This window comes from Ascidia mentula, chromosome 3 (genome assembly GCF_947561715.1).
Source record: "Ascidia mentula chromosome 3, kaAscMent1.1, whole genome shotgun sequence".
Classification (NCBI taxonomy): domain Eukaryota; kingdom Metazoa; phylum Chordata; class Ascidiacea; order Phlebobranchia; family Ascidiidae; genus Ascidia; species Ascidia mentula.
The window spans coordinates 7,954,526-7,970,775 of NC_138568.1; the positions used below are offsets into that span (position 1 = coordinate 7,954,526).

Genomic DNA, 16,250 nt, shown 5'->3' on the forward strand with positions numbered 1-16,250 from the left:
TATTTTCCTGTTTTCGGGTCATTAGCGTTGTTTCCAATCGTCAAAGTTGCAATTTCAATCAGTGAGGCGACATTCTGACAACACCGTAGGTGGTGTGGGTCGACGTGCAACTACCTCTATAGCTTCAAAGCCGTCGTCGGCCGCTGCAAGCCAAACCCGCAATGGGAAGTACGGTTTACCTACTATTGTCATCAATCACCCCAGGCTCTCAATCATCGAAGGCCGGTGGGAAAGGAGGTATAACATCCTATTTTTCTGTACTGATCGTCACGCGCACAACAGGGCTAGTAGCAGCCCTTCGGGTGCGAACGTTATTGCGCCTGGAGAGAAGGGTAATTTATAATAGCGTCCACGGCCACCGGCTCTCAGCAGTTCGCACTACCACTTTAACAATGGATGCCGATGGAAAATTGATGGAGAGCTTGTGACAAATTCGTCTCGAATTGTGTTTATCCAAAATCGCGCTTTAAAAAACACCATTTAATTTGATGTTCACCCATTGCGCGTCAGCAACAAATATACCTCGATTCCACGCTGTTTCATGGACACATATGTATTAAAACTCTTCTGCGACTTTATGGTTATATTGAAGACAATTTCCCACTGTACTTTATTTTACAAAACGGCAATGTCTTTAAACACCTAAAACAGCATTTGATGAATAAAATTTGTATGACTTCGAGTCGGCTAAATTGAAGGTATAGGCAACAGTGTAAGGGAAGAATAAACGAGCGAATGAGCTGTGGCCCTTTTCGTTTATGCGGAATCACTAAATTCACGGTCTTTCCCGGAAGGTTGCAACAATTTCCCGCCTTTGTTCCCATACGTTTCCCTAGCTTTTCCTAAACATAAATTTACAAGTTTTCGGCATCATCTGAACACAAACCTAAGCTTCTTGTTACAGCAACAGCATAGCACGAGTCGGTTTTCCGCTTTAACAACGGGGTTTAACATTCCATTTCTCTTTAACGTACCGCCATTTTCGGCTCGGCGTTACGTCATATTTATTGAATTGAATGCAGGGAAAACCAAATTTGAAACGCGATTTGCTGCCATGTATGTTTGTCCATTTTGAATTTTGTTCCAAACAAAATTACGCAGTGATTTGAATCCTTCCCTTTTCGAATGTTTTAAATCTGCCTGCAAAGCTTATCGATTTGATATTTTCGACAGAAAACAACTAAAACGGTGTTTTACTTCAAAAACTAGCCAAATGCCACCTTAACATGGAGTTTTTAACATGATTTTGTGTTGGTTTTATCAATTTAATGACGTTTCCACACTTTACAGCGACGCACTCGACTTCACTCTTCTTCAATTAAGAGATTTTTGAGTGAAACTTTGATACTTTGAGTGTCACTCTTTTTGAGTGAAATACATCCCGCATTATTTTTCCCAATCGGGCCTTGCACTTCCTGTAGTACCTGTCCCTATCCTTGTTCGTGCAGCAAACCACAACAAACGATTCTTCGGTTTGTTTTTTATTGCTAGACTCCGTTAAAAACACTCGCGCAAAATAAAGAGCAACAGCTCAAAGGGAACGAGAGGAAATTTCGCACCTGTCGATGTCGCTGAGGTACACCTCCAATAAAGGATCTATCGCGAGAAAACAAAACCCCACATATGCTATTAGGGGAAGTGTGGGCCCCTTAGGCGCTTAATTCACACCTTGTATGGTCGACACGAAGGTAATAACACTAGAAAACCGGCCACGCATGAAAGACGCCAGTGCCGTCTTGTTTTCGCGCCACCGCTTTATGGTGTATCAAAAACTCTCGACTATTCAATAAACGCTACAGCCTATCGCTTTACTGTCCGCGGCAAGTACTTCTAAGTTCGTGTCGGATAAAATGCAATCACAAGCGCTTTGAAACGGTGCTGTACAAAGTCCGGGCGGTTAGGCACCTGCGTCAGTTGTCAGGATATATTTCTGTGTGTGCAACTGTGCTGATTTCGTCATGTTGACGCGTGCAAGGTTGTGTATGCGACGTATCGTTGAGTTCATAAATCACGTTCACCTGTGCCCCGTTGCAAACAACATTTTAAAAGTCGTTTGCGCAAAGGCCACTCAGGTAAATACTTTTATATTACTCGGCGACAAGGGCTCGGTTTTCCTTTAAAGGCACTTTTACTCACGAATTTACAAACTTTACAGTGCGTTAAGAGTTTTAGAGAAAAGCGGCTATATAAAACATCTCGAGTTGATCGCCATAAAAACGTGTACAGATTCGCGTTCTGCAAGCACGCGTTGAGCGCATTTGAAAATCGTGCACTGTCTCATGAAGCGCGAATTCAATGCAGTTTTCCGATTTGAAACAACCAGTCATTTCATATCATTAGCGCTCCAAACTATCAATAGATTTTCCCGAGTGGAAAAGGCGCGGGCGAGGTAAGGTTATGAAAACAAAAACGTTTTCTGATATTGTGTTCGTGGGCGCAACGTCTGGTGCGAAACGAGAGGCAAAGTTTTACAAAATCAACCGCCAACGGCAACTTGGCGGCGAGCAGAAACAAAACGCCGCTATAAAGACTAGGCGAAAAAAAAACAACAAACAAACAACTAAAACTAATTAACCGAACATTTCTCGTACAAAAAAAAAAAAAACGTAAAAAACACGTCAAAACTTTCCTCTACAATTCCCCGTCCGACTCGTTCTCAATCTCATCAACATCCAGGTCGACACACTCCAACGCGAAGCCCGGACTGACGCCGCCAGGGGCCGTCCCCAGGTCCCCACCGCCGTCCTCCATGTCAACGGCGTCGTCGGCTTCGCCCGGAACCTCGTCGGTGGGCGACGGAATGCGGCCCCGGACGTCCCGGATGTGTGACATGGCCGGTGTTCCCGGGCCGATGGTGAACATGAAGGGCGAGGTTGAGGGAGGTGTGTGTTGCTCCATCTGCGCACACATGTCACGTGATTAGGGCGACGTCACGTAACACGATTTCTCGTAGGTAAATGTCACAAGCCACATATTTGCGCCGTTGAACGGCAACGAAAATGAACCGCGCTTGTGTAAAACCGCTAAACGCGTACGACAGGAAAACAAATAGCTTTGCATATTGTCAAACTGTACTCTTTGCCCTGTGGCGGAAATGTGCCTAATACTTCAAGGCGAACACGTTGATCGATCAGGCAAAACTCCAGAACCAGCAGAACTGTTTTAATTAAATGCGATAATCGTATCGCCCTAACACGGAAACGTCATCAGCTCTTTTGTAGTAATCGTTAGTTTTGCCCGACGAGATGCAAAATTGGGTGGGTTTGTTGGTTTTACAGACATCACTCAACCATGCACACAATGCCAAATAACTCGCATCGAAAATGCATTGGCCTTTGTGCAAAACGATCGTTTGCGAGCTTACGATTGAATGGTTTTTAAAGAATTCAACAATAGCAGCCCTCCCAACATGCCGTATGGCGTCAACTTTATTGTCTGTTTTTAATGCTCTAATACACAGTTCAACGAATTGCTCAACTCAGAGTTGGTTAATTGACGTGGTTTATTCATAGTATCTTGTACCAAACTTGGCATTTCAAAATCTAAAATCGAACGGTAGGCCGACAAGGCGTAACCGCGTTGACTTTATATGTTCCACACGACTAGCATCCAACCTTTAGTGCAAACCAAGGAAGAGGGCGTTGCGTTATTGTCAAGTGTATTGGGAAGCACGGCGCACAATGGACGAAACTGCGCTTCGGTGACTGGCGTAAGGCAATGAGGCTTCGTTCTGCTGTAAACCGCCAAACTGACTTCTACTTATTAATGTTTATGGCTACGCTCCGTTAGTGACATTTTAGGTATTTGACGTTTGGCTTGTCACCAGGCTAGTGTAATTGACGAAACGTCAACGGCACACTGGAAAGCGTTGATATTCGCTGGACAGTCTGCAATTCACATCTCGGCCCTGGAGATTTGAATTGAAAACGGGCAGAAATATTCAGCAACCGCTTTGTCACAAGGCGATGAACTCATAGACGAACCTTTCCCAGTGAAATTTAAATACGTGGAATTTTAAATCCAATTCAACCAAGTCTACGTGGACCAGGAACCGAAAGTTATCGCAATGCTATTGGAATTCCCTATCCGCATTTTTTCCTCGGCGTGCATTGGCGTATGGTTAAGGTTTCGACTATGCGCTAAAACTTGAATAAATAAATATACGAGTCACGAATATAGTGAACCTCTGCAAGGACGGTTATAGGGTCAACGTAATTGGATGTATCTTGCAAAAAAATGAACACGCACGTGGCGCCGAAGGTAAACTTTACCAGGGTATAACGTACACCTCGCATAGCCGAATAATATCTAAGTCTACTAAAACGTTTTCGAACAATGATATGGTCAGTTCGAGTTAATGCAACCTTCGGGCCGCCGCAAGCGAAACTAGTAGAGAACTGAAAATATCTCAGGAATTCAGAAGCCTTACAACTCCTGGGGGGGGGGGGGGGTCACTGCACTGAAGCACATGGGCGCAAAACCAACGACAAAACGTTGCCAACACTGAGACTAAAAGATAAAGAGTATCAATCAATTCCCTTGTAATTTTGCCTCAAAGGCCGAGTGGTTGTGCTCACTGTTGACATAACATGGTAAAAGGTCTGCGCAAATGTTACTACACCATGCCAGAGTAAGGCATGACATGACGTGTCGACAGCTGCCCGTATCAGCAGTTATTAATCAGAGGCGAATTGAAAGGTTCATTAGACTAAAGTGCAACCTTTTGCGTCCAAACCCACACGTTTCAACTATGATGTCCGCAAAAAAAGGTTTCTTGAGGTTCTATAGATGGCTATTAGATTTAAATAGCAATGTTATCTAATGACGGTGCGCTTTCGACACATTTCTGCTACCGTTGTGGTAGAAGAGGGTATGGAAGTGATGGATCGGCCCTGTTTCAGTAAATCGTGTTTACACAGAATACGATTCTGGGTTCGTGCAACTGTTTACGCCTGGAATACGGGATTCCGAAAATGCGACGCACAGTCGTGCCAAATTGGAACTCCGCTTTCTCCACATATTTGAAACTTTGGTCGTTTCGCCGCCACAGAAACGCACACGCCAAAACACGGTAATGCATAATTATAGGAAAAGCACTGCAGAACTACAATCACAGTGTCACGCACCACAATCGTGCAAAACTTTAACCGACTCCTGTGACCGCATTTCAGTTCGGGCGGTTTAAGCTGAATAGGTCCCTATTGCCCTCGTTGATTGGAGCGAACTTGCGTTTGATTACTCACCGCTAGCTTAACAAAGTGCGGTGTTTAACGCAGTAACCACGCGTGCAAACTGATCAACATGTTTGAATTGTCGGTTGTAACTGAAAATATGAAGTTGTTTTTGTAGTATGGGGGAGGGGGGTTGTAGTATTAGGGGCTCTCGACGTGTGAGGTCAAAAAACATTTTGCAAACTAAGTTACAGAAAAGAGGGCTTTTGATTCAAGAAATGCAAGTTCCATTATCGAACTGTAAACATAATAAATCCTGCAGGGTTTAAAATTCCACGCAGGCACTGGAAAACACAAAAACGAAAATAAATTCAAATTCAAATTCCGACAAGCCCAGACACACTAAGAGATATTCTTCGAAAAAAAAACACGCTTATAAGCAATCGTTAAATAAAACACAAAAGCAGCGCCATTTCGAAGTAAGCCATTATGACTTCGCTCGCCACTCCGCCCATCAATAGACGCGCGGCCGTGATTCGCCAAAGCTGTGGAAATGGCAAATGTCAACAAATTCCAGGAAGGTCCTATTCCATCAACATCACAGCCCTCTGGACGTCAGTCACATTAGGGCAGTGTCAACTGCTTTAAACGCGGGAGTAGAGTTAGTGTGTTGGTTGGGTGCTTTAATCGCAACGTTTGCGTGGAAGTCGAAAGTAATTTTGATCGGTACTGACAGCGGCCGAGGCCAACGCACCGAAGAAGAGTGTAATTTCTCGAGGCTGTGTATCGATAGTAAACCTGTTTTAACTTTGATTCATTTGGACACGATTTTCTTTTGATAAAAGTCTTATTTGTTTATAATAATCAGAGCATTCTGAATATAATATGCATCGCAATACTGGTTTGTCCTCATTACTTTCGCTGATTATAATTCCATTCTTTCGGATCACGACAAAAACGGCTACCGGTAATCTAACTCTGGGTCCTATGCCTCTAGAAAAGGCAGAACGCGACAGAACGAGATGATGGACAACCACCATTAACCCCACGCACCACAGAGCAACTCTTTTTGTCGCCGCGAAACGAAATGGAGGCCCAAAATTCTAATACTGCATCGTACAAAGGGGAACCAAAAAATACGCCAGATTCCAAGCACAGCGGTATAGGCTTGGAAAGTCAACAGAGCAAGTGGTGTTGGTATTAACAAGTAACAACTTGTGGAGTACAGTGGTTTTACACAGCACGCTTCGGAAAAACACACAGTTGTTATTCCCACTGATTGATTGGTGTGAGGCAAAACTAATTACACAATTTCGATGCAAATGAACAGACCGCTTCATACATATAAATTGCGAAACATGTGAAAGATGCAAACCATACGTGGTTTCCAAACTTTAAAAATAGCTTAAGAGCAAAACACCTCGTTAAATTAAAGGAATGGATGTTAGGAAAATTTGCGTAAAACGCGTACTTTTTGCAAGCTAACTGATAACAAAAAAACGAGTCAAGCTTTAAGTATTGAACGCTTGGTGTGATGCCAAAGACGAACGCCCATAGGGGCCTGGCAATTATGGTGACACAACCAAATATTCTGACTATTTCAACCGCCAATCCCTGTGCGATGGGCGGGGAACAATAGAAAGGTAGCACACTTACCGAGCATTCGTCGTTGCTACGATTACTGCCTGAATCTCCTCCGACCGCAGAGGGGAAGACAGGGTTGACTGCGGGTATTTTGGCTGCAATCGCACTAAGGCTGCTGTTGTTGTTGTTCATGCTGTTGGTCGGTGAAGGCCAGTTTCCGCTCGAAAAAATCTGCAAGAGAGGCGAAAATTAATTCAAACGTCCTTGGTACGGGTTAATATTGTAATATAGTCGGTAGGGCAGAGATAAGAATGGAAAGGGAGCGACACAAGTTTCTTGATAAACCTTCACGAAACGTCATTGGTTCCGTCTTCCGAAGTTACGCACAAACCTAAAACACCAAAGCTTTTACAGACTTCGGCGTATTGTAAAATAGGCAATTGACGTGAAGCATTACGCAGATAAATATGTTGTAGAAACATAATGCCGAAAGCGACAAAGACCGAAATGCTGTTGGCAACGTTCTTCCGTCCCCCCGTAGGCTTTAATCTCCGATGACACGGGTCATTTCTCGGCAATGACGCAAATGTTTATAGTTCTACGTGGCATATGTTTGATGCCAGACCATGAAAACACCCAAAAGCAGTTATATGGCTCACATAAATCGAACAGAACATCAGATCGAATCAATTTCGCGTGTTCGTACCGAGGTTACGCAAACAAAACGGTCGACTTGTTGGAACCAGATGGGAAACTTAACGGCGCAGGGCCTCGGGGAATTAAAAATTGATATGTTGCTTTTCCTCGAGTTGTTGTCAGCCAGTTTAAACCGGAACAAATCGGTTCGTGATTGGGTTACGCACCTGATTCCCTGAGTTCGTTTTCTCCTTGTTGCATTTGTTCCTTTTGCTCATTGAGGTCTGCGGAAAACAATGTATAAAGGTTATTTGAAAGAAAAGCGCTCTAAACTGCTACAAATAGGCAATATCTTCAACCCCACAAGCGAGTGTATATTTACAAATAAAAATGTTTATAAAAAAGCCTGGATCTTCCACTGACAACTTGGGGTTGGTTTTGGGATAAACCCGCTAAAATTCTTGATTCATAGGACTGGCGTAGATTGCTACTTAATCAACCAACCAAGATGTTTTGGAATATATATATTTCGCCTATGCGGCATCCTCCGTGTTCTTATTCAAATAGAATCTATGTACTAATGCATGGTCTCCTGGGCTTGGGGAGATTAGAAACACAAGCACACAGTCAGACTGCATTGTAATGTCGAAAGAGTTGAGATTATAGTGAGAACGCATTTTTTTGGTTCACGTAGCTTGGAAATGGTTTACTTTCAAGTGACCTTGACGCCGTTTAATCCGGAAAAACGTCTGAGCGGGGCACACAGGATTACTACGTTTCCTTTAAATACAAACGTGGGTGTTGACCACACCATAATCGTAATATGGTCAGAGATCGTTGAAATTGGTTCGTCTTTAAAGCTTAAACTGGTTCGGACGTCAACGACAGGTTCAATACACGTTGCACGTAAGTTCGTCGGACGAGGTGCCACACGCGTAAGTATGGAACACGAGATACGTAAGGCAAAGCGCCGCATCGGTGGCTCTGAAACAGCCCACTACCATCAGTCAATGCATTTCTTGGCGGAAGTTTTATGAAGGATATCCCTACGGCACTGTCACGGCAAATTCATCGAGGCACACAACAGCACGTTCAACCTTGCAACTCACATTTCATCAGGTTGCTTTGGGATTTTGCTGTTATTATCGATGGTGTTTTGAGTTAATAAAATATGTAATTAAATTGAAAGAGCGTTTAGCTTCTAGATATGAGAATTCAATTCTGGAATAGTGGCCGAACGAATGAATGCAATTCAAACATTTACATTTCATCCGAGGTTGACAGTTCGGAAAAATATAGTCGGCCGCGCTTTTTAATGACTATCATGGGACTGTTACGACTACAACATTTCAGCGAATGTCACGACATTTGGTTTGTACGACGATTGTGGGCAACGTTTACGATAAAAAAAACCAGCCAAATGTGCCCAAGCGCGAATGTTAAACTATCAGCCTTCGGCTCTTCCACCTGCACACTTGTGTAATTTGCCGTAAATCGTTACAGAAATGATCCTTTTGCAGCCGGTCTGTTTCTGGTAAATGAGAGTTTGCTTTTCTGTGGCAGCAGACAAATATGTACACAACAACCCGTAAAACGTCTGGGAGTAATATATACTGCAACAAAATGCGTTCAACAATTGAGCAAATTTGAGTTTGCGCACCTAACGAAATTGCCAAGTACGCGGATTTCAAAACCTGTATTCTTTTCAAACACCAGAATGGACATTCTTGCATTGTGATTGTGAACTTATTACTGGCTGAGAATGGATAACCACACTTGGGTAACCCCAACGTGATTTTAAAAGGTTGGGGATGATATGTTCAGCAAATGTAACAACATCGCGTGACAAACAGTTGAGCTGGTTAAGTTCAGCGCTGCGGCAAACATACCAAGTACAAAGTAAACGCATGAATTTCACAAACATTTTTTTCAAAAACCGAACAAATTTTCTTAAAATTATTATTTTTTCGGTTTAAAATAGTTAACGTTTGGTCACGAAATGTCCAGAAAAAATCACACCTGCTTCATTTTGGCAAAATCGAGGGTAGGTCTCTGATAACACAGCTTGTTGTGAGATCTCCTGCGGGTGCGAGTCCGTCTCGCGTTTAGATCGGAAGGGTGTGACTGACACCTCAGTAGACCACCGTACCGCGAAGTTCCACGTTCAAACCTGCACACAGTGTGACGTCAACCACATATTAGAAGCATTCCTTGATATTCCAAAAGTTGCCGATTTTTTAGATGATAAAATATTCTGTCGTATTTACGGTGGAAACTGTTATTATAGTTCACAGTGTTTATATATTCTTGAAGGAGCATTTGCAATAATTTGGTAATACTGTATTAATTGCGTGAGGTTAAATGGTTTCGAAGGGGTCTCTAACTCCCTGTAGCTTTGTATGTAAAATACATCACCGTGTATTTAGGTTCTACTGTAGAATTCCTGGCGTAATTCCTTAGTGTATCAGAGGGCAAGTACTGACAGTCATTGACTTGTTGCCAATATACACTGCCCGCACTGAAGAAACGCAGGTAAGACGATATTTGTGTTTGTGGTGAAGTGTGCGCAGACAATATGGCAAGGCCGCGAAGGGGTTCCAAACAAAGGTGGAGTATGTTGGGAACGTCACACGCCACAAAACCAACTTAGGGAAAATTTTCATTTATTGACGCCGCGGAGGTATTTGCGCAAACGTTAAAAGAGGGGAGTGTTTATGTCATTGCTGAATACTGCCCTTCTGGCAAACTTTGTTTTATTTGCGTTTCTCAACGTTTCGGCCGAAGGCTGTTGCATAACAGCCGAAACGTTGAGAAACGTCAATAAAATAAAGTTTGTCAGAAGGGCAGTATTCAGCAATAAAATATGCCTGGCAGCATCGGTAACAGTTTATGTCATTATTGTGACAAAAAAGCACAATATTTTCGAGAGGAATATTGTATTTTAAAACGACGCTGCAAAGCTTTTTCGGAATAAAAACCCGGTAAACTTATTTAAATAAGTCCCATTTGTCGCTGTTTTCGATTCAAACAGTTGACCTTCTGCTGTCAGACAACAACAGCGTTTAAACTCTCAATGTGATACAGGCCGTAAGCGAAATGCTGCGCCAAACGAAAACATGGTGTGCTGTGCAATTTAGTGGGTTCAGGAAGACGTCGAGAGTCGACACTCGAGCATCTAACGTACCGCCGTGCTTGTTTACAACGATCGCTGATCTTGATTTAGATTGATTCAGTCAATCGCTTGTGCCTCGTTGCAGATGCACCCAAGTGCAGTCACAAATGTTTTTGAGGTGTTTCAGGCGTCCCCATGCGATTTGACTAATGTCCGTTACGATTTTAGAATATTTTTGGATTTCCTAACGGCTTCGATTAGCGACATGAAAAAGTTTATTTTAGGGTGCGGGTGTCATGCGTGGCCTTAATTATTCATTAAGTTTGCTGACCGACTCATTCGCCAAAACACGTGTTAAATGTATTCTTAGTTGAAAACTATCTTTAACGCTTTTAATTATTCACGCATCCGGTTTCCATAACTGTCACAAATTTTGAATCTTTAATGTCAAGCTATTTCGAAACGAAAACCGTAATTTGGGAGACAGCATTTACTATTTTACTAAAACAGCATAATCTATCCGAGACATAGTGCATTGTCTACATGCACATTAAAATGGCTTATCGGGTGTAGTTTAAAAGTATGTAGAGCAGCAACATACAAACAAACGCTCTTTCCTGACAAAACTTATATGAAATTTGGAAAAAGCTCATATTATATATAGAGTCCCAATCACATACCTTCGTTCGAGATCTGGCGTCGACGACGGCGTGTAATGAATACTTTCGCGATGTTCAAGATCATCCGAAAACGAGAGGCTACGCTTGGTAGCCGACAATCCCGAATGAGGCCAACTCCTTGAAACCGCATCATTCGAACGCGAAGACGAGGGCGAAGCAGTTCCACAGTAAGGTGAAGACAATGGACTAAAAACGCCGCTCGAGTGCTGTTGGAATGGGCGGCCGCCGAGATGATGTTGATGGGATGAGAGAAAAGTCCACGCGCCGCTCTCTTGTTTAATCACAGTGACGGAAGCAGGACGCGGAACAGGAGAAGCTGGTGGAGTAAGGAGTGATTCGTCGGTTATCGACGCGGCGCTGGAACAGTCAAGAGAGCGCGAACAATCGCCGGTGGAACTTGATGTCGAGTAAGCGGACTGTGCGCGCCTTAACCCGTGAGCTTTGCCCACAGGCACCCAAACTTTGGACTTGGGCTTCCAGGAAAGCTGCAGACCTGCTGTTTCTAGAGGGTCGATCGCGGACATAGTCTCGTCCGGCTCCGAAACTGACCTGCAATGCTTTTTAATAGGTGGGATATCGCTACATCCGACGAACTGTGTCGGCTGAAACGACCCTGCACCTTTACGCGGCGAATGCAACGTGCAACTCTTGCCCACGACGCTTGGGAAAGTGGCGTCGGATTTCGAAAAACTCTTTCCAGTGCCACTGTTGAATTGGAATGGGTTATCTGCGTCGATTTGGGTCCTGACTGCAATTTTGACGCCCCCCGCCCGCGATGAAGTGTGCAACGCTGACAGAGTGTTCCTGGGAGCTTTCTTGCCGGTTTCGTGAAGGTCAAATACGGTCACGTGCGTTGTATCGGCATGCTTGGACTTTTGTAGTGCATTGCTAGACCTGAGATCTCGTCGTGTAAGTGCGCTCGGCCGTTGCGGCGTTAATCTCGTACACGACACGCCCAACACTGCACCGGACGCACCGGCAAAAGCGACGTGGTCTGTCGGTTTTGCCTGGTTGTTGCTGTTGCCGCTGTTGATTGAGGTAGGGGCCGCGGACCCAGGTGTACACGCCCCGGTAGCGGCTTGCGTTGTCCCTCCCGCTGAAGGGGATATCGTGGCCCACTGGCCAGAAGGCTCTGCGGAAATCAGGTGAAATTCGTTGAAAAGGGAAGTGAAATGCGCCGACAAAAGTTTCTGAGTGTGGCCAGCTGGACAAAAAGTGTGCATGCTTCTTCTTTAGCCATGGTGTAAAATATATAAATATATAAAGTACTAACGCCGCATTCATAGCGCGCTATAGATCAAGGCTTTTAGTTGGTTGGTAACAAACAACGTATTTAAGCTTGATGTGGGCATCGAAAAAGCCGCAAGCAAAAAAAAACAATGCCGCAAATTTACAACATAATCGAAAGCACGCACGCCTAAAAGTGGACAGAATAGCGTTTTTTGGCGGAAACAGCGGCAATCGGGGGAAGTCGACCGCGCATTCATTGTTCGAAACCAATAAAAAAACACTCTTTGAAACAGTGGAAAAAAAGAACCACGATTTATAACTTGCTAAAGCTGCGTGGCTTCTAATAACAATCCCAACTTTGCGCAGATTCAAAAGCCCACCAACAACACACAATTGTAAAACCCAGTACGCCGTATGACAGATAAATGGCATCCGAAACGCGAGGGAGGTGCTCGAATCAGGGTCACACCGTCACAACTTGATATGAAACACAAGGAGAGCGCCCGTGCGAAAAAGGCCCTTATCAATGAAATTAAGGTGGCCCTGATTCTTTTCAGGCGAGCGTCGACGGGCCAAAAAGGCTACCACGCCGGGCCTGCGCCAACAGGGGCCCGATAGGCCCGGGAATGTAACGCGTATTGATTACACTGAGAATGGTGTAAGCCTGCAGACAATGGTCGACTTTCCAGCGGCGACAAGGCAAAATAAACACCGCCGCACAGTTATTACGCTTCCCCTGTGAGCGTGGAGGGCCTGTATAGTGTGGCGTTACACACAGAGCCTTAAAAAAGGTACAACCAAACGCTCAGACCGTTTCGAATGTCGATTGCACTTCAATTCGGTCAGGCACGCCTCGAGGAACAATTGTCGCGGCTCCTTGGCGTAATGTAGCACACGCAACACCAAGCAAGCGTAACTCAAATGCACGTAGACCAACCATTCTCCAAATCTGTTGGAACCGACATCTGTGCATTGAGGTTTTGCCAACGCGAACAGTCTAATAATGGGGAATAGTAGTGTTTTGGCCTATGGTTGCACGTTGGTCTATTTGTGATGTTAACAGTAACTGTCTTGACACCAAAACAAACATCTGACATTTGGTTGGACCACTTTACACAGTTTGTGCGCTGTAGAAATGTGAAACTTAAAGCAAATATTTGTGCCCAGAGGCCCACTGCATCAGTTAGTGGAACGCCTCTACAAGTTTAGATAACATACTCATGCACTTGATAAAACTGTTGTGCTTGTTCAGCAACATGATGACAATGATCACATAGCAACATGTTTGCCTCCGTGTACAAATGACTACACTCACATTTTTGACAACAAATCACTTCTCCTTTCAAAATGATGTAAGCAGCTGCTCATATGAGCAATGTGCCAACAACATTGTGACATGTCACACAAAAGCAGATGATAGTGATTTGAATCTCACCTTTTGGTGTGTAGGAAAATGAGGTAGATGGTTTGTTCGCTTGTCCGACTGGATTCTCAGTGTTGTGATGCTAAAACATACACATAAATCAACTGACCCAACTACTTAATTGCCTCAATGCCGAACGTTAAAATGTGACAAGTCCCAAATATATAATAAAAGAGTGTAAAATGCTTAATAGCATAAATTTACGTGTATGAAAACAGACCTGTTTTCAAACCATGACCACAAAACCACTAATATTGTTATGATACTAATGATTAACACAGCTAAAAATAAGGATTTTTGCAGTTCAGTCTTCAGCCAGCCCTTTTTAGTTACTTCTAAATCAGAACACACCCTTGGGCATTTCACTTACAACCTACACAGTGACATTTTCGTGTCTTAATATATCAAAACTTTATCCCAAGTTCATCCCCATACCAAAGACAGCACCTGCTGAAAAGGAGAAAAGCTTGTGTCGTCGATGCGGAGCTTCTCATTGATGTTAAATGAGAGTTGTGTAACTACGGCGGACATCTTGCTCTGTCCTTGGAGGCTGTAGGCAACGGCCACTTGCGCTGATGGCCACTCCAAAATGAACTACTGGTGTTTGTAACACAGTTTGCCGTCACTACCATGGCACCAACTCCTTGGCCGAGATCTTGTACCCACACACACAGTGCAAAAGCACTTGGGCGTGCTTCAGAATCAGCTAACAACAGACACCATGCTTCTAATAATCTGACAAGAATAGGAGACAGTAATGAAATTGAACGCTATAGTAGAAAATTTATGAACAATCGAGTAAACTGATATTGGGGTTGATTTACCACAAAAACATATCCTGCAACATTTAAACAGCAGAACAAAGTTTATTTAATCCAGATTTTAATAGCAATTAAAAAATATCACAATACAATTTCGAAAGTATTACATGTATCAAAAAACAATCAAAACACAACTGGGGCTGACAACAAATCACCAGCTACTGATGCTCAATTAACACATGCTAAAAAACTGCAGTGTGACACATCATATATGCCCTGAAGGCAAAGACATGCTTTGCATAAATACACCCCTATTTAAATTCTCAACATTCTCAATGAGAGCCCTTACACCAACAAGCACACACAGCACTTCCAGAAGAGTGAGGTGAAGATTCCACAAGAGCTAAACACCACTATTAACAAAAATTCAAACCCTATTGATTCTGTGATAATAAACCTTCAACATGAATGAATTCGTATCGAAAACATGCTGACATCAGCAAAGTGGCATTGAAGTGTACAGAATGCCAGTTTCAAGAGATACATCAAAGGTTATTTGACGGACATGACTAATTCAATTATGCCATCAAACACTGATATAGTAGTTTGTTGGTGGTTGATGCAAAAGCAAGTAGTTACTTCAGAGGCATTTTGGCAGTACAGACAATACTTGGCTGAACAAAAAAATTTTTGGGTTGAAAAAGTTCTGTTGTAGGAATAAGAATGCCTTTCATATCAAAATATGACTTCGCACACATTACAAATGTCACTTATGAAGAAGTGGTTAAGGTGTTTACCTCAGCGATACAGATTTGGGCCATGAAAAGTTTCAGCAGATCAAAGCTGTACATTCTACAACAAAAATTCAACACCACTGGAATTGACTTTTTAACAGATATATGCACAATGTAGCTTGGTGACATAACCATTGATGATTTAAACATTTGTTGGGTCTTGTCTCGTAACATGACGAAAAATCCAAACCAGTGCTTTAACACCCTGATAGCAGGTTATTCAACTTTATTGCAGTGACTGGTAGTCCTACAGCAATTAAGTTGGAAATTTGCCTGGAAATATATTTGACTTGGAACAGTCAACAAATTTTACGAAGTCCAAGGATCAAGTTTTCTTATGGCAACCTCTACAGCAAGGCTAAATAGTCCAGCACCAAGCCTAGCATGCAGTGGTCACAATTAGATGGTATTCTACCCCAGTTACTGACAGCATTTTGTGGAGTACCAATTGCACCCCATTCAGTAACGTCCAAAATTCATTCACAGCATCACAGCTTCATCACAGAACAAATAGAGTACCAAGGCATTCACACAAAACTACACCTCGCAAGTGTGTGTGTTAAACAGTCTTCTAACATGCATATACCTTCCAAACCAACTGCTCTACCCACACGCCAAAATTGAAGCAACGAAGCAAAACGCCTTGTTCCCTTAACGTAAGTTTACTATAAACAAGGCACATTAGAAATCAATTAGTTCAGTGCAGTACAATGACACGATTGCACGCGTCCGCAGGCAAGCAGAAGCATGAGTCAGTTCCACACCAAAAAAAACCAACAGGCCGGCCAAACCCGGCAACACACTGCGCCAGCGCTAAACATCCTTCTTCCCCAGAGCTCCGAGCGAAAAGACCTTTCTA

General features: G+C 43.3%; 1 protein-coding gene across 1 annotated transcript; it reads right to left on the reverse strand.

Annotated features, from left to right (window-relative positions):
• Positions 1–2,422: 2,422 nt before the first annotated feature.
• LOC145894070 (uncharacterized) lies at positions 2,423–14,567 on the reverse strand. Its single transcript, XM_082982511.1, has 7 exons — positions 14,284–14,567; positions 13,849–13,918; positions 11,184–12,315; positions 9,411–9,561; positions 7,619–7,675; positions 6,828–6,986; positions 2,423–2,898 (listed from the first exon to the last, which is right to left on the reverse strand). Exons 1-7 carry the CDS (start codon positions 14,365–14,367, stop codon positions 2,632–2,634), a joined length of 1,920 nt encoding a protein of 639 aa, XP_082838637.1. The 5' UTR covers positions 14,368–14,567; the 3' UTR covers positions 2,423–2,631.
• Between the last annotated feature and the right edge of the window lie 1,683 nt (positions 14,568–16,250).